Source organism: Lissotriton vulgaris, chromosome 1_1 (genome assembly GCF_964263255.1).
Source record: "Lissotriton vulgaris chromosome 1_1, aLisVul1.2, whole genome shotgun sequence".
Taxonomy (NCBI): domain Eukaryota; kingdom Metazoa; phylum Chordata; class Amphibia; order Caudata; family Salamandridae; genus Lissotriton; species Lissotriton vulgaris.
The window spans coordinates 1,063,735,157-1,063,758,641 of NC_141685.1; the positions used below are offsets into that span (position 1 = coordinate 1,063,735,157).

At 46.5% G+C, this 23,485-nt stretch overlaps 1 protein-coding gene across 1 annotated transcript in view; it reads left to right on the plus strand.

The window, feature by feature from the left end:
* The first annotated feature begins 1,641 nt into the window (after positions 1-1,641).
* Positions 1,642-23,485, plus strand: part of MFNG (MFNG O-fucosylpeptide 3-beta-N-acetylglucosaminyltransferase) — a 119,777-nt gene continuing 97,933 nt past the window's right edge. The window contains exon 1 of the mRNA XM_086936455.1: positions 1,642-2,260. Within this exon, the coding sequence (XP_086792581.1) occupies positions 2,009-2,260 (252 nt within the window). The 5' untranslated portion in view covers positions 1,642-2,008. The remainder of the gene's footprint in view (positions 2,261-23,485) is intronic.

The window sequence follows — 23,485 nt, forward strand, 5'->3', positions numbered from 1 at the left end:
CAGCCAGGCAATGCCCGGCAGGCTGGTCTGACAGGTCAATGTATGGGCTTGTTTTCATCTGCTGGGCTGGTTTTTGCTGATGATTTCCCTTCCAATAAAACAAACATTGCCTGCAGCAAGCTCAAATCCATGCGGTCTCCCATACTTTGAAAAATACTTGTGCAGTGTGTGCTTAGATGAAAACTGTACCACTTTTTCAGCTATCTAATTCACTAATGGTTACACTAATCTCACTGACTGCAGAGCTATCCCTCGGGATACACTCATAGCTTAAATCCTCACCGAAATCCCTCGAGAAACACAGTCTTTGCTGATTCAGGCCTCGGACTGCACAGCTGTTTCTTGTGTTACACATGCCTTACATGCCTCACAGGCTCCAGATTCATACTGTACCACTATGCCTCGGGTTAAACAGATCTCACAGACAGCAGAGATGCCTCTCATATGAAACGTGCCCCAGAGGCTCAGGAATTAGACAGCAAAGCCATGGTTCATGTTACAGAAATCTCACGCTTTCAAGCGGCGGACAGCAGAACAATCCCTTGGTAGCCCCACGCTCGGGCATCAACTTGCGGAGCTGTCTTTATGGGTCTCGCGTGCCGTGGCAGCAGGCAGCACAGCTGCCCCTCACGTTGCCGCCATTGCTGGTCATGTGCAGCTCTTCCCAGGTGTTCTGTTGCTCGCCCCCCACTGTCCTGGACAAAAGCAGATACTACTCCTTCCGACTAGTGACCCAAGGGCGGCGGGGCTCTTTCCAGGGCCCCCCGGTTTTATATAGCGCAAACTCCACCCGAAGGGATTGGAGCACTTTACAAGAACACCAGTTACATGACACAAGGAGCATTCTTTTTTGGTTAGCACTGGGAGATTAAGGGATTTGCCCAGAATCATAGGATGTTGAGCCGCCACCGAGACTCGAACCCGGTACCCCAAATCTAATGTTGACAGCTGTGGCCCTTACGCCACATCCTCGCCCAGGATTGAGTCAGAAGGCGCCCGCCTATGACAGCGAATTTTCGGGGGCTCGCCGAGATGAGGAATGTGAGTCAGCAGCACAGCTGCCGTCTCTGCGAACCCTTCTTCCCGGGAGAGATGACCCCTCTCTCGGCTCAATTGTACAGACCCGCGCAGATGAGACGTGTCTTGAGATGCTCCTCGTGCTGGAGTGAATCCGCTACCCCTGCCTGTTCTGTTCAGGCTCTTGAGACATCCGTTTTTAATTTGTGAAAACCCCTTATACCTTATGAATGTTTATTTAATCGGGGTAAAATCCATTTTCTTGGGGAATTGTCGTGAAAGACGAATTATTTGTCTCTTCTGACCATGTTTACTCTTTTGAGGGTTAAACCGTCACCGCTGCAGACCCCGATGAACCTATTGAAAGATGAATCAAAGAGGCCGTGCGTTGCATTGCAGGAGCCCCGCTCGCTTCTGTGGAGAGTAATGAGCAGCGGAGCCACGCGCGGGGTCGAGGCGGGAGTGAGTTATTCTGGAGGGAGGGGCAGCAGCAGGTGCAGGGAGGGCAGCAGACGGGCAGGGTGGGGCGGGACACCTGCCAGCTGCTCCGGGGAGGCGGGGCCTGCTGGCCGACTCTTTCTCCCTCGGAGCAGTCACGGATACCTAACACTGGAGGAAGTCGTGCCTGCGGGATGTCTCGTCCTACCTTGGAGCAGTGATTGAGAGCTGTCTCCTTCTTTCTTGGAGGAGTCTCTGCGAACTATCTCGCCCGGGCCACAAGCCTCTCTCTTTCTGGACCTCAAACCCACTCTTTTTCTCCTGTTCCTCTCTTTCCCACCCTCGTTCTCCCTCTCTCGCCTATTGCTCCTTCTATCACTCGCACTCCTCCTCTACCCTTCTTCTTCTCTTCCTCATTTTCTCCTGTTTGGACCCCCCACCCCGCCACTGCAGTTCTATCCCCTGTGTTTTTTCTTAATCTTGATATAACACTCCCATCTCTACATTTACCACCTTACCACCCTTGGCTAACATCCCCTGCCTCCCCCTCCCCATGCCCTGTCCCAGCCTCCACCAAGGGCTCTCAGGGGCCCTTCTCCTCACCCTTTGCTGCCTGATGCTTGTCTGTAAGCGCCTGAGTGAGGGTCACCCCCACCCACTGGTGCCTACACTGGGAGCCCAGGGAGCATCTCCGCAGGGGGTCACACTGCAAGACCTCTTCTTGGCCATCAAGACCACCCAGAGGTTTCATCGCTCCAGAATGGACCTGCTACTGCACACCTGGATGTCCCGGGCGGGAGAGCAGGTAAGGGTTTCGTGGGTCATGGAAGGGGGTTCAGGGAGGTAAGGACAACACAAATACTGGCATCAATCTATAATATACCAGAAATATAAGGTGTGAGAGAGAGAAATGTTCAGGCAACACAGGTAGAGGATATAAGACAACTGACAGACCATCTTTGACTCAGATTTGAAAATTCCTAGAAGATAACTAGTTACTCTAAGATCAACACATAGGGATCCGTCCCTGGAGAGGCACAGAAACCTACCCGCTCTCCATCTGGGACGAACATGGCCTAAAGGGATTCACAATATATCCTACAACCAACAATAATACGTCGCACACCTCATAAAGTCCACACACAAGTATAACAACCAGCAGCATCTGACAACGCATTAACTGTGTGCTGAAGTAGTTGGGGGTCATTGGGTTGTACAATGTCCAGTCATACTTTGTATCCCACCAAGGAGGTTATGTTATACAATTTATAACACCACAAACCTAATTATCAATGGGTTAAGTGCTCCAGTGTAATCAAAAAGAAAGTATTGTCTACATATCCTAAATTCGTTTTTTCATGTTATACTTTTATTCAAAAGTCTTCATCTATAAACAATGACTTCTCATTGACATGTGTTTCCTTCCTAAAAAATCTATCCACTGAACTTTTTCAGGGTAATAAATGAAATTCATAAATTCATGAGTCTAAGTATCCATTTAACTCAAAACAGAACCTCATCCTAGGTGAAGTTCTAAATCCAATTGATTCTGCATATTTCTGATCACTCATTTATTCTAGATCTTGATTCCAAAAGCATCCTTCCTCACAGTAGTCACTTACATCGCCTGACATTCAGCATGATGGTATGTCACGGGGTATAATTTCCCACACCTTCTTGTCAAGATGGCTTGAAAGGAGTTAGGTCTGTCTGGATCTCATCCTACCGCTGCGATAGATCAAGCACCACCTTGCTTCTCCCACACGCTTCATCTTCTTCATTCAAACGCAGCATACCTCAAGGATTCATCAATGCCGCACTCTCCTTCAATGTCTAGCTCAGATCTTTACATGCTACAACAACTACAAAGATGACACTCAGATTATCCTAAAACTAGAAAAACCAAGTGATCTTAACGGATCAAGATTAGAGAAGTGTCTCCGAAGCATCAACCAATGGAAATTGACTAACTCCCTCAAGCTTTACTCTTTGGAAGCAGAGATCCTAAAAAGCTGAATGTGGAAGCAACACTCACAACGCAACTTTTACAACGCACTACCTTTACAACAAAACTTTTACAACGCAACATCCATTACAACGCATGCCATTACAAGGCAACCATTACAACACATGTCACTACAACGCATACCACTACAATGCATATCATTACAACGCAGTCATTACAACGCATACCATTACAACGCATGCCTACACTATCCAACACTTACCCTACTGTTGCACCCCATGGAGTTAGAATAGTAATTTTTACCCCTACACAATCCAACACTTACCCTACTGTTGCACCCTCTGGAGTTAGAATAGTAATTTTTACCCCTACATTATCCAATACTTACCATACATGCTATGTAAGGGTATGCATTGTAAATGTATGCATTGTAAATGTAGTATGCGTTTTAGTGGAATGCGTTGTAAAGGTAGTTTCAAAGAATTCGTTGTAATGGCATGCGTTGTAATGGAATGCGTTGTAATGGATGTTGCGGTGTAAAAAATGCGTTGTAAAGGTAGGAGTTGTAAAATTATGCGTTGTAACGACATACATCCATTACCATCCCTCATCAGTCTCACCTGAGTAACTTGGCATACTACGAACAACTTACTGAAGTAAGGAACCTATTAGAGTCAGTGGCGTAACATAGGCCCGCAGTCCCTGTGGATCAGGATGGTCCCGAGTGCCAGGGGGCCCCCTCAACACAGTAGCCTGGCCAGAGAGCTCGTGACTGAGTCCGGAGTGGAGACCCTCCCAGTACTTTGCAAGGGGCCCCCCTCAAGTTTCGTTACGCCACTGATTAGAGTTCAAGGATTCCAGCCTACTCCTGCTTACGCACGTTAACCAATCAAGAGAAGCATTGCCAGCATCTTGTATACCTTAACGAAAATCTTCCCACATCTCTGATCCCCACAAAGGCTCCTGGCGACCACATCCCTCGTAAAGTTTTATTTTGACAGTGCAAAGTGACTTTACCAGGAGGACTCTCTCATTACTTAAATTAATGGAAAGAAGCAAGAAGTGATTGGTGTGACAATGGTTGCTCCACCTGACCACATCTCGTCGGCGCTAGAAGTACAGATGTATCATACGGCTGCCCAGGAAGGACAGTAGGTGCACCGATGGATAAATACCCTTGACAAATGTGTGACTACAAGGATTACCCCCACTCTGCCATCCAAGCGGTGCTGACAACGTTTATCCAGGGTGTGGGAAAAGTCGGATATCCAATAAAAGGAAGTTAGATAGTCATCGGAGATTATTTAGAAGGGTTTAATAAGTCCTTACAAGTCAAGTTCCAATTCATAATGCCATAACCGATCTCCCATGTAAACCGCCCCACCAGCCAAGACATTGAAAACATAACACGCATGAATGGAGCGTGATCTCCACGAGCGCAGAAGAGGTAACGCTTGTGGAAACCACGCTCAATAGAAACATATATACAACACAAGGCACTACCTTGGATGCTGTTACCAGAAGTATTACCCTTTGCCTAATTACCTGTATACATACATACATTTAGAACAGGGATCACCGGTCCTGATGAAAGCCAGGGACCCCCCCCGGACATGGGAGCATTGGCTGAACATGTCGACTACAGGGGGCAGGAGGCATTGCAGCGTAATTACATCAATGCATGATCGTTTTTAATCTTACCAGGCACCCTGAAACTAAAGGTACTTTTAGGGTATCACTAACCTAGTTTTAGGTAATTATTCTGATCCCAAACCCAAAGAACAACTATACAGGAGCTCCTAGATACTGGTGAGCCCGGCCAGGCAGTATACAGTTGCTTCCAGGGGTAGGAGCCTATGAAGAAGCATGAAGCGAAAAGTGGGTGAGGGTTCCACTCCATATAATCGTGGGTGCTTTGCAGTGCTTAATTTGTCAAAAGAAAGAGTTCCAGTGCCCGAAGCTCTGTTCCTAAGACTGCAGGCGGTTGGATTAAATGTCAGGGCACTAAATATCAAATCTGGCTGTCTTAAATCCAGCGCATGCCTCTTTAATCCGCTACCAGACAGTCCCTGTCCCTTCATCTCACTTTTTTAGATTTCTGCTTTCTACTTTTGTGACGGTTCTACCGTAGTTCTTCCGTCTGTCTGATCTGTATGTTTTTCTATCTCTTGCGCTCAGCACATATCTGTTGAGAAAAATAAATGCCGGTCCCCAAAGAGACATTGCCCCCCACCGGCAACCCCCGACTCAAATTAAGCACTGGTACTTTGTCTTGTCTTAATAAACACATGAGTAAGAATGCTGTATTATATTCTTTGTATGGACTGTTCGGAAAGGAGGACATTTTAGTGGAAATATTCTTTCTCTCCTTTCCTTGTGATTATATGTACTTCCTTGGCTCCCAACGTTCATCATCTAAGATCTTGTGCATCAAAAATAGGGCCATCAATAGCAAAAGCCCAGCTCCCATTCAAGAAAAGTAAAAAATATAACCCACAGGAAACAAGCACTGGCGATGCCAATGGGCGCGAAGGGGTGGTGCGGGTGGAGAAGAGAAGCAATAGGTGAGAAAACAACATAGAGCGAGTTGGGAGAATGACACAGACGAGATAGAACCAGGGAAGTGCACGAGGGAGAGCGCAACATGGAAAGGGGCCGGGAGAAGCACATGGATGACAGAGCAACTGGAGAGAAGTACACAAGGGAGACAGCTGGTAAAAGCAAGCACTTTCATGGCGTGCAACACATCGTGGAGGGCATGTTGGTGATCGGCTGGTGGTGGAGGGAAGGGGATACATGATACTGAAAGACGTCTACCTGGAGAGGAGGTGGGTTGGGGGAATTCCTAACACCTCAGGAGGCCTGCGAGACGTTTAGAGTGGGCTGGACAGTTTTTGCAGTATGCAAGGATTGTAATTACTAAAAAGACGAAACCGTGTTAATGGCTGTAGGGTGGGGGAAAGGAGGGAAGAGAGAGAAGGGGAGGGGGGAGGAGAAATGCGACACGGCGGGCAGGGGAGGGGGCGGAGCGGGGAGAGGGAACAGACAGAGGGAAGGCAGATAAGGGGAGGGGGGAGGAGAAATGCGGAGGGAAGAGAGAGAAGGGGAGGGATTGTTATCTGGATTCCAGGTCTCGAGTCTGGCCATTAAATTACAAATTACTGTTATTTGGTTCATTAGTCCAATCCAGTAGTATGGCAGAGCCTCGTAAGGGTGCAGCTGATTTACATGTGCTAATTAAATGTTTTACTAGTACTCGTTTCAGCTGCGCTTTCTGTATAGGGTGCATTTAATTATGAGTCAATAGGGCGCTGATTGTTCGAGACGCTTCGATAAATTTACGTTGCGGACATTGGCCTGCTACACGCTCCACCTTTGAAACGGAAGTATGGCATGTTGTCATTGTGACAGGAATGTGCCTTTAAACTTGATAAAAAAATAATTACCAGCTTTCTCGTCACATCCTTTTGAAGCTCCAATGGCACAGGAGAAGCATAGGGAGGAGGCAGTTGTGGCCGAGGAGAGGGAGCGAAGAGCAGCTGCTCGGAATGGGAAGCAGTTAACAAGGGAGGAGTTGCAAGACATCGTGCAGAAGTAAAGGTGTGTTAACGAGCAGTGATCAGCTCTGCAAGGGGCACTAATTATGAAAAATAAAGGCATGCCTAAAGTGAAAGTGGAACTTTTAATAAAGACCTGATGTTTTTTAAAAGTGAACACATAGAGCCGCGGATACAGAAAAGGCACGCAGCCACAATTGTTTAAGTGAAAGTTCGGCATGTTGCGCTTTAAAAATTAAAGACTGTGTTTTATAATTGTAAAAGAAAACAAGTTTAAGAAAAAAAAAAGTACACTGGGAGGGGGGAGGAGAAACACGAGAGACGGCCTGCGGCCGTCAAAGTGAAAGTACGGCCGGCGGAGGGCATTGCTGTGGGGAGGGGGGAGGAGAAATGCGACACGGCGGGCAGGGGAGGGGGCGGAGCGGGGGTGTGGGAGGAGTGCGGGAACAGACGGCGAGGGGAGGAGAGTAGGAGGAGGAGAGTAGGGGAGGCACGGCCTAGCGGCCGTGGCTGGGGGCATGTGCACGCGCATTTAAGCTCAATGCGCATGCGCATTGAGCTTAAATTTCTCGTGCACTGCAAGGAATCGCCACGATTCCTTGCAAGTTGGATAAAGAGTGGATAAGCCACCATAGACTCGCAAGCTCGATGCGCATCGACAGGCGAGACCTAAAAACGCTCTGCTGCAGGCTAGCATCACATCTGGCCATCCCTATCTACGAGAACAAATGAATCAGTGGGACCTCTTTTTCCGTAAGAACCATTGAGAACAACTTAGAATTCAGGAAGGTTGTGAAAATCTGGCTCTTCCCAAGATGATAAAATGAGTAGACATATTAATCTCCCATGATAAGAAGGAAAAAAAAGAATGCCTCTGCTATTATGTTTCGACCAGTGCTTCCCAAACGTATTAGATTCACGACCCTCAGAATGACAAATGTCCATGACCCACCTAGCTTTATTGGATATGAGGCAGGCGATTTTTGTAATTTGACTAAAGCATCCTGGGGTAACACACTGTCATTCACAAACAGCACATTTTCCATTGAAACAGATACTAAAAGTGTGTAGAAATACAGTTTTAATAATTAAACTATCTCGCACACAAATGATATTGTGAGGAAATCAGGTTTCAGCTAACATTTATCATTAGTGTATCGCCAAGTAAAGTGTCTAGATTTGTTTTTATCCTATTAAAATCTTTGTTTTCATCACACTTCAGAAATACAAAAAAAGTGCTTCATTTGTGCTTTGCTAAAAGCTGAATGTGTACAGTTGAATTACAGGTATTTGCATTTTGTGGTGTGTTACAAAACAAATGACACCCCACAGCGTTTCCTTTTACTCTCTCTGTCCCCAGCAAGACTGTTACCTAATTATTTTTACTTTTCTTTGCCTGACGGCAAAGAGAGACAAGTTTGTAAACATCAATCAACATGGTAAAAAAACATAAGCAGCAATTTGTCAGCAGAAATAGCCTGACATCTGACCATGACTATGTCAGCAAATGTGACATGATGAATACAGAATTTAAAGGTATCTTTACTTATTGCTTGGACTTTAGCAACTCCCAAAATCTTCTCGAGACCAACAGTTTGGTAAACACTGGTATAGGCTCTTAGGGGCACATATAAAGTAGTGCCTTAACACCCGAATTACTTACAAATATTGAGATATCTCCACAGTCGACTGAGATTGCCGTACACTGCTTCAAATGCCACCATGATTCCCGTCAAAATGCCGAAAAAAATCCACAACTCATTCAGCTGCTAACAGTTAGACAATAAAATCTATACATGTCCTGAATGCGCATTGATGTGCAGGGTTAATTACTCAACCTATTAAAATTACAAACACCTGATATGAAAAGAATCCACAATCTGTGTGCTAGTATATGCAACGCTACGAACATAATAGGTAATTATTGCAATACTCATACAGGACTACGTATTCTGCGTATAGCCCTTTTTAACAAAAATGATATGATTTGCACATGTACCAGGTGAGCAGCCCAAGTGGTGCAAAGTATAACTCTTGCTATTGCTAAATTATTCTGTTTTAATTTCACCTGAGTTGAAGTATATCCCTGGAATGCCCGTGTCTATACCTCGGTGCTGATCTCAATATTTCATATGTTTATGACTCATTTGATTTAAAAGCAACGTGAACCCTCTTGATTGTGTAAACAATACCAATTACATAAAATGTAATTGCTATAGTACTGTTATTACAACATTTAGGGCCTGATTTAGAGTTTGGTCGACAGGTTATGCCGTCACAAATGTGACAGATATCCCGTCTGCCTTATTACAAGTACAATGCCACTTGTAATATGGCAGATGGAATATTCGCGTAACCCATCTACCAAATTCTAAATCAGGACCGTAATCTGCTAACAATTCACCTGAACCTTAAATGCATTTGATTTCATTTATTTAGATTAATCCTTTCAAGGCACACTTGAATTAAAGGGATGTAAATTCTCTTGTAGGCGCAAACAGCACCAATGACCTTAATTGTAATTGTTTTACACTATTATTACACTTTTAAGCAGCCCCCAGGGCTTAATTTGAGCCGTGCTTTCCGGTGCTCAACACCAGCACCAAATTATTTTCCGGTGCTCGGCACCTGCACATAATTGTCAACACCACACTTAGGACAGTCTGCCACATGGTGGCACTGCTCATCTAACTTAGAGATGAGAAGAACAACTGTTGGTTATGAATACAATATACATTAAACATTACTAATACCTGCCTTCCTAGCGATTCCTTTAGCTTTGGAGACCTGGAATAATCTGAGCTGTCACAATTGCAGGCGAGAGAGATGGTTAGTATCTGTTTTGGCTGTGATGATAGGGGTGATGGGTGGTACAAGCTGCAGTGGGCTCCTGGTCAGGGCCCCTGTTAAAGCCCACCCTACCTGAAAGCTGTTTGATCTTCATATGTTTGTGCAAACAGTGCCACCGCCATAAAGTGTAATTTGTTGTTCTACTGTCTCTGCATTATATGATTTGTTTGAGGATTGCATGAATTGAAATATATTCTGAGAAAGCAGTTTGTGGGAAAAAGGCCATCAGCATAAAGTTAAATTGAGGTGGTGTTTGAACTATCAGACCCTCGTTGGTGCCTGTAAGGTGCGCTTTTATTGGGCTGGCCCACTCTCTTGCAATCATCCATAGGAACGCTTACTTGCTCTCCTAGACTAAACCATAACATATACCCCAGCAGGTTGCATACTGCTCATTCCTATGAGTCGATCTATGTCATACGTGGGCAGACTCATCAAGACCCACTAGAAATCAAATGTATTCCTGATCTGCCCATGTTTGTGTGAACAGCACTACTGGTGTAAAACGTAAACTTATTTAGCGGTACAACCCCTGCAGGTGATCTGTTTGGCCTCGCCTGAACTGAACAAAATATTTGGGCTACATGTGTCTTAAGTGAACAGTGGGAACAGCACTTAATACTTCAGCCTCTTTCCCATCACTCTTTTCACTTTATATTTACGTACAGGATGAACACATGAAAAGAACACAGTTCTGGGCCTCATGCACAATATCATACACTAACCTAATAGCCCACACAACATACATATATTCACTTCCATGATATGGCCATCCATAAACCCCCTTCAGCCATTCTTATAGCTTTAGGGGCCTGGAACAAGGCCAGACTGGCCATACCCGGCATTGGGCGTTTCCCCAAGAGGCTGGAGGGGTGGGAGCCCCAGGAAAAAAATCAGCAGGACTGTCCAGCACAATGACTCACTTCTAACTCTCACAGCAGAGTACCTTGTATACCCTGCAGTTTTCAGGCAACAATAAAAGTGTCAAGGTTGATATCTCAGGTGGTTTATCTTCCTGCTGGAGAGAGATTTGAGTTTTGTCTATTGGTAGTTTTGACTCATCTAGGGTAGTATGGAGGGTTAATATGTCTGCTGCAAAGAAAGTGTACCATACAGATCTGTATTTAATGTGTATAGTTCAGTGGACTACTGCTTTTGTCACAAATATCTTACAATCATAATAAATCTAGCACAGTGAGCAATGAACTGCCGTCAGAGTGGCACACAAACTGCATGGTACAGTTTACAAAAGTTATGTTTTTCCCCAGTCTTTAATTATCCACATGTTGCTACAATGGGTTTGTTTGGGTAGAAATACATTCTTATTAGGAAATCCAACAACTGTGTATTGTTTTGAATCCTGAATTTGAGCTTCTTCAGACCAAGACCAAGCACTCTTAAAAAGTGCCTATCAGTGTGGATGGCATGTAAATCCAACACCTTGAATTACCTTTTGTCTTATGTAACATTTTCTAAACACTGGTTTACACATGAATGATTTATTGTCTTTGTATGTGGGAATGATGTAAAGTGCTCCGACTGGCTACACTAGATGGAAGGCACTATAAAACAAATGAAATACTTGTGAGAAGGGATATGGAGAGATGAGGTGTACTGTTGGAGGCAGGGGCGTAGCTTCAGGGGGGGTTGTTAGGGGTGTTACACCCCCATAATAAATGTATTTTGTGATAAATAGTTGGGTACAGGTGCTTTCAGTCGGGTATGGTGAGGTGCCTGTTGGATTTCACCAGGATTCGTTTACATACACAGACTACAAACGTACACACACACTCAATCTTCCTCTCTCTGTTTGGAAGAATGTTGGTTATTTCAGAAAATAATGTGTTTTCTCACTTAGTACCCCTACCAATCTGCATTACTTTCCTTTTCCACTGCCCTTTAAGCCTCTCTTGTACCCCCTGCTTGTCGTATGATGTATTTTTACATTATGAGGTATATTTACTAAGATATTGTGCCGTGTTTGCACCACAAAAGTGACGCAAATCGACACAAAACTTTTTTTCTCATTTTGCCTTTCAGCGCAAAACTTGTTTTGAGCTAGATATTCACTTGAAAGTAAAGCAAAGCAGCGCATAAAACCTCTTTGCATTAGTTAGCGCCAAGCGGGTGTCCCATTGGTGGTCATTGGGTGTTCCCATGCAACCAACCCATGGTTTTTGATGCCAAACCATATTTACTAAAATAATTTAGACAGGGGTATGAGTCACATAATAACACCCATTTCAAATAGGCACTATCAAGGAGACATGCTTTTATTTATTTAGTTTTATTTATTTATAAAGTTTTATATAGCGCAAACAAGATCCCAAAGGATATCAGAGTGCTTTACAATATGATGGGAGGAAGAACATAAATGCAATATCAACATCCTGTAGAGAGAGAGAGAAAAAAAAAAAGACTGGAATGGTCGCAGAATGCGGGACAATTGCGCCCAGGAGGGTAATACAATAAGCAGGTGTACACAGGCAACAAGGCGGGTCACAGTGTGCATTAAAGAAGAGCTGTTACAAATGAAGGTACCATGATAGTGGGAACAATGTCAACGAGCAAGTGAGCCTATCCCTCTTTCGGACTTTGACAGTGTGCTGCACTGTACAGCACACATACAAAGTGGGAAACGTTTTAAAGTTAGTCTAAGCATTGTATTTTGTAGTGGAAGGCTATCCTTCAAGTATAAAACCTATGTTAGACTCCTATGGTGCAAAGGTGTATGCGTGGCGCACAGCTATCTGATTGTGCACCGGTGCTAGGGAGAGGGGAGGAGAATCCCATATCTCTGTGAATATGGCGCTCTCCTGCTCATGCAGCACAGTGCAGCATTTGGGGCTGCTTCACTACAAGAGAATTTGGTAAATAGACCTGTATGTACAAATTTCTACCCCCCCCCCCCCAGTCTTACTGATCAAACTAAGCCCCTGGTGAGAGGGTGATAGTGAGGGAATCAAATCATTGAAGGGCCCCAAACAAGATTGTTGCGTCCTGGGGCACTGTAAGGTCATCATTTGATGTGCTCTAAAAGCTAATACATTGAATATATAATGAAAATGTGCTATGTGCTCTAGAATTCACAATTGTAATTTTTTTTCCAAAATGTACTTGGGGAGAGAGCCTCGTCCCCCCAGGCCCCCTTTGTGGTGGTCAGGCTTGCTTGGTCCGCTCGCTTTCTATGCACCGTATGGAGACTGATCTGACAACATTTGCCAGGGCTGCTTAGGGTTCCCAATCCTGCCCCGGCCAGGAATAGTCTTTACTGTCGCACTTGGACGAGTATGATGGTTAAAAGTTGCTTTGGTACTGCAATTGGGAGCGAGCACAGAGGCAATGAGTGGTGCAAGCGACAGTAGGCTAGAGACAGTAGTCTTAATGATGAGGGTTTTGGAACATTCAGCACTGGATAGCGTATGAGGGAACAGTGCAGGTAACAGGGACAAATCATCCATATATAGACTGGCATTACCAGAGTCATCAGCCCTGAGAAAGAGGGCAGTACAGACCACAGGGACAGGTGCCTCAATCGATAACCTGGCGTCGCATGGACAGCAAGTGTGAGCAGGGCTTTCAGTGGGATGCAAAAAGTGGAGGGTGTCTACACAGGTCCTGACTAATTAAGGGCTGGCCACAATTCTGTAATCCATGTGCTGTGCCACCCGACCAGTATTTTGGGGCCAATTTGAGTAAAATGTGAAACATAAACAGGACCTAAAGCAACGAAATGGTTTATGTTCACGTTTTTTACATGAATTGAGCATCAGAAACTGATCATTGTTATTTGCCATTAAAGTTAAGGACACGAATATATGGCCCGTTAGGGAGTCGTTTCAATTACTAACGGGCCGGAGACCCGGAAGGATCCGGCCCACTTAAAGCCCAGTGTGTGAGAGAAGGGTCTGTTCCAGCAATTCACAGGGATTCGGATATATCTAGACACTGCTGGAATTGTCATTTCCATACCCCAGCCATGTTCCCGCCCCTCCCCTTCCTTTCCCCACACCTTTTGCCCATTGTCGACCCTGTATCTATTCCCCCATCACCCGCCCCCCACGCCCCTTACATCAGTCCTCCATTTTCACACCTCGTAGGTCTGTGCTCCACCCTGTCCCCACACACCCTGCCCTGTCCCCATATCATCCGGCCATGCTAGCCATCTCCTTGGTCCTGTGCCATATATCGCCAGTCCCAACGAACTGGTACCCCTAATCTCCGAGTCCTACCCCTCTCGCCCCCGGCTCGGTCCCCCAGACACCCCCCCCCCCCGCCCCCACCCTAAAGTCCTTATAGCTTGGTTAATCTGTTTATAGGGTGAACTTTGTACCCCTCCTGTGCTCTGTGTCTCTCGCCTCCCTTATCCTGTTTTCTGCCTGTCGGGGCCTTTTGTTTCACTAGGAGAACTCGCTGCGCTTGTAGTTGTTTCGAGGGAGGGGGCTGTTTCATCCAGACCGGGGCATCCCCTGGGCCCTCTGCTGCATAAAAGGGGGAGGGGACAGTTCTTTGTCCAGCCGGGAGGGCGCTTGTGCTTTCTTGTGTTTAGGGGTAGACAGATTCGGCAGGGGAGGGTCTTGTTGAAGAAAGGTTCGGTCCCCTGTGTTTTGGCCTGTCATGGGTTAGATGACTTGATACGAGGCGAGCAGGTGGAAGAGTGAAAATGGGAACAGAGAGAGAGGATAAGAGAGCAGAGTAGGGAAAGGTATAGGGAGGAACACAAAATGTGTGTAATCCGAAACACTGCTACTTACAGTTTTGCAAAATTAGTTTTTTATTGTGCAAGGACCCAAGGGCCTTATTCGCAGCCTTATCAAGCCTCACAAATACATTTAACAAGGTCAAAGGGTGATGTGTGGTGGTGGCGTGGGTAGCTAGCGAGGGAGGACGTGGGCTTGACAGCTGGCAGAAGAGAGCTGGACAGATGGTCTAGTTTCTGCACTATCCTCTTAGGTCCTGGCCCCCACCTCTCCCCCTTCTCAGGTTCCCTCAACACAGGCTCTGTTTAACTTCTCTTTTCCTGTTCAGTGTGCCAGTAAAACGGCTGTTTTAAGCCTCTGTGTGTGGATGGTTAATATTTTGAGGCTTATTTACAAGCCCATTGCGCTGCTCGTGCGTCACTGTTTTTGTTGCACCAGCGGCGCAGTGTGCCTGCTCATATTTACAAGGCTACATGAAGCCACCCTGCTTGGCTTTTCATGGCCTTGTAAATATGGCCCCCTTTCAAGCACTGCTCTGCGTGAAAGGGGGCGTTCCATGTGTGTTGCTGTGGGTGTTATGAAGCCTAACTCTTTCCCAGATTTACAAGGTTTTGTAAACCTAGGAATGAGTCCGATTCCTATGTAAGGGAGGCACAACGAGGAACAAAACCTTTATTTGTCTTCGTTTTTCCGTTTCTATGTGTGCTGCATAGAAAGAGGAAATCAGGCCTTGTTATTGTTTTTGTGCAGGAAGGTGTCCCTTCCTGCAAAAATCAATCACCCCTGCAATGCAAGCACCCTTGCATCATGGTGAAAGGGTGTCTGCCTTGGTGCATGACAGCCCATTGTGAAGTAGCGCAGGGGAAAAGGACAGGAATGCGCCGTATCTTGTAGCTATGGCACATTCCTACCCTTCCTTTTGACGCATGGCAGCGCAGCGGGAAGGATTGCTGTACTGCCGTATGTTGAAATATTGTAAATGAGGACCTTTGTGTCTTGTGAGGGGAACAGCGCTGTAACAGTGCTCTTTGCATGCTTCAGCCGTGAGCTCAGTTTTGAAATTGCTCCTGCACCCATTTCACTGAGTTACCAGAAAAAAATACTTGGGTTGTCCATGTTTAGAAAAGAGTAGTTATTACTGAATGAAGTCCCCCAAAATAATGATTTGAACATAATAAAAATCAGCAATTTAGATTCAACCCATACCAATATCAGTTCAAATTGTATTTAGTGTGTATTGGCAATTACCATTCCCCAATATATAAGCGATAGAAAACAGGAAACCCTAGAATGAAAAGAAACGACTTTAGCCATGTGACTTCCAGCCAGTTCTCCTGCCCTGGAACTTACAGGCCTCATTTACAATATTTTGACGTAGAGCAGCTTAGGAAGCCTTACTGCTACGTGCTTCAAAAGAAAAGGGCAGTGAGAGCAGGTGCAGAGTGAGGAACGTGAGTGACTTAAGGTATAGACTGTCCTTTTGGATCTTGAGTGCTGTGCTGCTGCCTTGATGGTGGACGTCCTGATGCATAGATTGAACTAAGTAACAAGACATTCCCTAAGACTATCCTTAAGAAACACGAGTGGTAACAGGATTGTGGGCCGGATTTATGGTTGTTGTAAGGGTATAGTGACCTCATGACACTAATGGTTCCTGAATAGTTACTACTGCTGTACACTATGGTTGATATGTTTCTCTATATGGCGGTCCTGCCGCCTGGGTTGGGGGGGAGAGGGAGGAGCTGGGGAAGTTGCTGAGCTCTGTGGGGTTGGGGAGCACTAGTTGCTATCCTTCACCCCCATCCATTGGGAATTGGGACAGGGATTAAGCACTCTGCTTGGTTGGGGAGGCGAGTAGTTTTAAATCCGTCAGGCAGGGAGGCAGGGAGTGGGTCGGTAAAGAAGGTAATGTTCTCAAGGGATGGTTCTGTTTGGTTAACACAGTTCATAAGGGCACACATGATGAAACAAATGGCTGCGAGCGCACTGAAGTTGTATGACTGGATCGTATTATACAACCCTGTAACTTGTTTTTATCACCTATGCCTGCACAAACCAAACAGGACACTAATTGGCAATTGACTCACCTGGCCCCGGGGATCCCATTGACTGTGCTGACCTGGAATGTGCGGGGGTTGGAGGACAAGGTGAAAAGAAGTCTGATATTACAATATTTAAAACGATGCACACCTGTGGTGGCCCTCTTACAGGAGATGCACCTAACGGGATCCACTTGCAAGGCCATGGATAGATGGGGTTACAAAATGGTGGCTCACGCCGAGTTCTCCTCCGGGTCTAGAGGTGTGGGCGTACTTATAAAAAAGAGCTTCCCTCTCATAGTATGCAAGACACGGGTAGTTGACCAGGGCCGCTTTGCGGCTGTCATTTGCCAATGGGAAAGGCAGCTGTTTAATTTAGTCTCAGTATACATCCCACCATCCTTACATACAATGGCACACTCTGCACTTACTGCATTCTTACTTGCTCTACCGAATGCGATGATGGTGATTGGGGGCGACTTTAAATATATAGTGGACGGCACAATAGATAGGCACCCCACAAAACCGACAACACCGCGTAGTCGTCGTATGACTGGGCTTATAGAGGCCTTGGGGCTCACAGACCCCTGGAGGTATAGGCACCCAAATACTAGACAATACACCTTCCACTCAGGGGTTTACAATTGTCTACCATAACAAAAAAGGAAACTACTGGTCTGACAAAAAGGTAAAATGCGGCAAAAATCAGAGACTGTAGCCTATGTTGGAAAGGAATCCCATCAACCCACCAAATGGCAGAACTTCATCATCTGGGATTTTAAGAAAGCCGGTATTTGATAGCACAGCTCACCTTATACAATTGAGAGCTGTCCTAGATCAGAACCACCAGTGATGGATCATACCATGATTGTAAAATCTGTGGTGTTGAAAAAACATTTTTTTTGCAGTGATCCTAAATGTAGGTGAAAAGCAAAAAGTGCATTTTAAAATTGGCTACTGTGATAACAAAAGTAACTTTATTAGGAGCTTATCACAGTGTCAAAACTAAAAACAGAGTGTGGATAGTTTGTCAAAATAACTATCGTCGATCAATTAGACGGGTCTACATGTTTCACCCCTAAAAGCTCTTCGGAATCTAGTAAAAAAAAAAAAGCTGAACCTTCCAAAAGAAATCAAATTCAAATCAATCACTCAAAGTCAAAAGTAACGGCACAGGGTAATGAGACAGCAAAAGGAAAGCACACACATTCCTACCTAGGAAAAGATTGCCTTGAGAAAGTAGCCTAGAAATACCTATTGACCGCTTTCTCCCCCAAAGCAGCTTCAATATCCTGCTTCATCGAAGCTGTAAAAAAAAACCTTTGCACATGTCCTGTCCCTCTGCAGTCAGTAGCCTCTTATATCGGGGTACCATTAGTCACATACCTTTCCCTTCCGGCTAGTCCGTCACCATACCCCTTTGTAGACAGCGGAGGCCTGTGTGAGATATTCACAATCCTTTGGTGGAAGACTACTTGTATATCTACCAGCAATTTAAAACGCCTAACCCGATGTAACCCTTCTCCTAGGAACTGAGCTATGACCTCCACAGGCAAACCTGGAATCCTGGGGCTTAGTCTAAGAAAGGCATGGAAAAATGCTATAGGTAACCAAGTGTCTAAACAATACAAAATGATGACATAATAAACTGTTTTTCTTGCTTATTATAACTTATCCTCCCAGATGGACTGATCTCTCAGCCTTGGACACTTTGCGTCTTGGCTAGGGTGACCAGACGTCCTCGTTTTCCCAGGACAGTCCCCGTTTTTGGAGTAGTGTCCCCGTGTCCCGACACTTTTCTCCAAGTGACTCAAATGTCCCCGTTTTCAACCAGTGTCCCAGGTAAACACAGAAATGTCCCTGTTTTTCATTGTTCAGGTAGAGCATGCACGTGCATGCTCTCTTTGCACTGGCATTTGCTAGCCTGTCATGTTTTATTGATTTTTGGCAAATATATGCTGTAGTCCTTAAAAGTGTAAATGTAATAAGAAGTACTAATGCTGCTGTGTAAAGTAGAGGGGTGCCAAAAAAAGAACTCAGATTTGTTGTCTGTAATGCTTCATCTCGGTCTGTGGAGGGAGCTGTTGTTGTTGTCCCTTTTCCATGTCTATGACAGCTGTCAAATAGTCCTACTTTTATGCCGATGGTTACTGCAAACTGTAGTCCTACTTCTATGTCTATGACCTGTCCCCGTTTTTTGTTAGGTTTCGCTGGGGGACGGAGCCGTTAGGCTCCTCCTCCAGAGAAATCTATTGAGTACAGTAAGCACTCTGGAACACGCCCCCCCGTCCCATTGGCTAGCTCCATAAATGGAGCCTAGCCATTGGACGAGGGGCCTGTCCATCAATGCCGGACCAGACACGGGGGCGTTCCCGAGATTCTTTGGCTTTTGCCGACGTCACGCGACGCCGGGAACGCCCCCGAGTCTCCTCCGGCCGGGCCGTGCTTGCTGCTGTCCTGCCTTGTGTCCCTCCTCCCGCCGTCCCCACGTTTCCCGCCTCCCTCCCGACGTCCGTGTCCTTTCCCGCCCCCCTCGTCCTCTCCCACCCGCCCCCCTCGTCCTCTCCCGCCCCCCCCCCGTGTCCTCACAAATTGTGGTATCCCGTCCCGCCCGGGGGTCAACCGGCAGCTGCTCGGCACCTTGGCCGAGGCACGAAGGGGCTGCGACCGCATTGGTGGCTTTTCGGAGGCTCGTCGGCAGAGGCGCGCTCTGATTGGCCGCTGCAGTGGGCCTGTCCCCGTGAGCTGCGCCGCCGTTGGTTGGAGCCTCGCCGCGTCATCAGGATCTGCCCCGGGAGCCGCGCTGTGAGTGGCTGACTCCGGGGGAACCCTCGACGTCAGCGGAGGCCAGTGGGAGCTGCGACGGGGGCCGTGCCTGCGAGGGTGAGTCTTCGGCCCAGAAGAGGCCAGCGGGAGCTGCGACGGGGGCCGTGCCTGCGAGGGTGAGTCTTCGGCCCAGAAGCTGGGGGAGATCGCCTTCCACCCCGCACCCGCTGAAGAGAGGAAGTATGTTATGTGAATCATGCATGATTTATACATTAGCATTAACGGGTCATTGCAACAGTCGTTTTGGTAATATGGATGGCGTTCCAGTGGGTGATGTACAGTAGCTGCTGGGAGGGTGCTCTGAGAATGGACAGTGGAAATGTACATCAGCAGGCACTGGCTGGACGCTTCATAGGGGACTTTAGGGGGAGTCGCTGTTTACCTTCTCAAAGCTCTCACAGCTTCCCAGAGGACTCCTCTAAGGCCTTCTCACTACTATTGCTAGGGCCGTCTCACTAGTAGTGCGTGACTCCTTGTCTTTTCTCCCCCTCTCTCCCTTTCCGTGGTACAACAGGCATTCTCCTCACATGAAAACTGCACACTGTTTGCGTTTCTCTTACCTCCTCACACAACCCAACCCTCTCCTCATTGAATGCACATCAACGAACCATCCCTCCTCTAACCACAGCGCTTCATAGATTGCTGACTATGCCTGCCCCAAAGCCACGGCAAAGCCCACATCCTCTACTATTACACCCACAACACTGCACACTCCACCCTCCGCACATGCATCACCAGCCATTGCCCCATCCTCCCTGAACATAACTGGGACTGGCAGCCCTTCTCTCACACACATGCTGGCCTTCTTTCATGCATATTTATACAATGCGTCTTCCTCAAGCCACACCCTCTCTTTGCACCTAACCAGCCCTCCCACTTTCATTCCACGTCACTGTCCTTTCCAGTCCCTTTACACTCTAACCCTACCTCCTATAACGCGACACCATCGCACGACTCTCCCACCAACTCACATGTACTCACCGACCTTACACGTTACACAGATGCTGTCAGCCTGCTCGTTTTAAACACACCTATTTTCTCCATCTTCAGCCTGTGATGGAGGCAGACATAGTGCTGCTTATTTCGTACATCTCAAGCCTGTGATGGATGGAGCTGCTTCTATGCTGCATCTTCTCTAGAGTGGCTTTCCATGGTAGGATATTCGTTTTTTCTGCCCTTTTCACCTTCCACTCTGCATGCAAGACCCTTTCTTACCCTTCCATTATGACAATAAAGCACTACTTTGAAGGAGAACGCTCCTCGTATTGCAGCACCATCTCCGGCCTTGCTGTGTCCACTTCATGTTAGGTCTTTGGAGGTATGTGCCCTGTGGTATGGCAAACGTTCCTCTGGCCCTAATGTAAACAAGGAGAATGAGTCCTCAATGTACCATTGGGCCTCGGTGCCACTGCACCTGAAAACTATTGATAGCTATACTCGTTCTTGTAACCCTGTGCCTTTAGCCTCTTATAGCGTAAGACAATCCACTGTAAATGATGCCTGGAAAACTAGCTGCCAATCAGGACAGTGGAAGCAGACCTGAGTGAAAACCCTGTGTTGTGTGAGCATCTATCTTGTTGGAAGAACCTACGGTTGGCATTGATTACATATATCTGTGTGGAATAGGTGGCATGCTACATGTGTACACATCAGCAGAGTGACATGCCATGTATAACAGTAGCATTTCACAAGAAAGCACCTGTTAAAGCAGAGTAGAGTACTGTCATGTAAGCACCACTTCAGGCACTATATGGGCCACTTTTAGCAATCCTTTGCATTACGGTGCTCACACCCTTCTTTTATCGAGCCAGGGCCCTTAAATCTGCTGCACAACAAATCTGGTGGAACAGGCAGGATTCTGCTTCCTTCCTTGTCCATGCATTCAAAATACACGTCCTTATTTTGCTCCAGGCATCAGTGGCCATTGTGTCGACAGTCTCTCACTGCATTGTAAACGGTGTGTGCCATTTTGTCTCCATCAAAGAAACCTATAATGATTTTGTATGAGTTACGCAATGCATATAGCTATGAGGATCACCTTGCTACTAGTTGACAAGCTGTGTGTATACAACAATAGCAGGATTATATATATATCTATTTTTTTTTTAGCAAAAATACGCCACACTCAGAAATCCTTCACTTCAGGTATTTAATTAAGTAAACAGAGCCAGTCTGTCACACCGACCTGTTTCGGCCACGCAGGGCATTTCTCACTGTTGGAGGACACTACTTTATAGCCTGATAACATTTCTTGCTAATAAAGAGATCAAAGAGGGGTTCTCAATACTAATCATTAAGAAAACAACTGAGATGCTAAAACTTACAAGAGCAGGTGGCACAGATAACTTATCAGCAGTAATAATAAAAACAGCTATTCCCCTTGGAACAACTTGCTCCACCTGCTTTTTCAAACAAATTCTCCTGAAAAGAGCTTCCTAGATTGCTGGAAGGGGCAGTCCCTCGAATCTGGGGTACACCTCCTCCACCTCTGGCCAAGTTCGACCCCCCGCCCCACGTATGGAGCTCTCCCTTCATTGTTTACCTCCTCTCTTTCATCACTTCTCCCTTACCCTCCCTCTATTTCATGCTAGAGGCTTCATGCGAGCCTCAGCTGGTGAAATTCTGCTTCTGTGCCACCCCTGACCTCTGCGTGGGGCTCTTTGCATGTGTGTGGGGCTCTTTGCGTGTGTGTGGGGCTCTTTGCGTGTGTGTGGGGCTCTTTGCGTGTGTGTGGGGCTCTTTGCGTGTGTGTGGGGCTCTTTGCGTGTGTGTGTGTGTGGGGGGGGGCTCTTGCGTGTGTGTGGGGGCTCTTGCGTATGTGTGTGGGGGGCTCTTGCGTGTGTGTGTTTGTGTGGGGGGTTCTTGCGTGTGTGTGTTTGTGTGGGGGGCTCTTGCGTGTGTGTGTGGGGGGGCTCTGGTGTGTGAGGGGGGCTCTTGTGTGGTGTGTGTGGGGGGCTCTTGTGTGTGTGTGTGTGGGGGGCTCTTGTGTGGGTGTGTGTGTGCAAATGCAATACGTCTTGCATTTGCGACAGAGTAAGCTATTGGCATTGTAAATGAGAATGCCATTTATTTATCTGTTTTCAAAACCAACACATAAATAAAAAGTTTGTCATTTACAATGCCAATAGCTCAAACTTTTCCGAAGGCGAAACCGTTGCATTGTAAATGCTTGTTTTGAGAATCTGGTCACCCTAGTCTTGGCACCCGAGATAAGAAAATTTGCAAACTAGCCTGGCCTGACAATGTTTAAATTTTTAAGAGGCGATGTGGCTAGACGCTGCCAAAGATGGCAAGTGCTGAAGGAGCTCCCGTAAGGGGTAGAGTTTGATCCAAAATATCTTGTTCAATATCCGCCATCCTGCAGTATGAAGTGGCAGAGCGGGAGCCTTTAACATGGTTACCAATTTAGGCTGGGATACTCTGAGAAAGAAGGGCTCTGTGCAGTGTCAGGCTGGAGATATGAGATGGGCCACAATAGCTGAAATGGACACCTGCTGAAAAGGAACCCCAACCGGTGAAGGGCTGCCGCACTCGGCAAAAGAGGGAAGAGAGTTACTGCCATCAGCCGGGCTGCTCTGAGAAGTGCAGCGGCTGCCTCTATGCCGAATCCACACCAGTCAATTCACAGAGTGCCACCAGAAGTCACATGATTTCGACTCCCTTCACACGGTTACACGTTGAGGAGCCGAAATCAAACGGTGGCAGGAAAAAAAGAGCTGAAACCACTGTTAACAGTAGATTTTCATCACGTTTTCAGAGGCTTTAAGCAGCCGTTGGTGGCATAACGGCCAGAGATGTTTACTTTGCATCTGTGGAACGAAGTAAAAGTCTTGGCGGCGGCTCAACATCCTATCATTCCGGGCAAATCACTTAATCTCTCCATGCCTAAAGAAAATGAAAGTGTTCTTATGTAATGTAACTGGTGCTCGTGTAAAGTGCTCCACTACCTTCGGGTCCAGTTCGCGTTATATAAAACTGCAAAAAAATAAAATAAAAACAAATGAAGAGGAGTGAAAGCAACCCAGGTCATCGGCGGCAGCCTTAATGACCCTTTGTTTTTATTTTTCAGGGAGAGGCGCGGAGGGGGGGGGG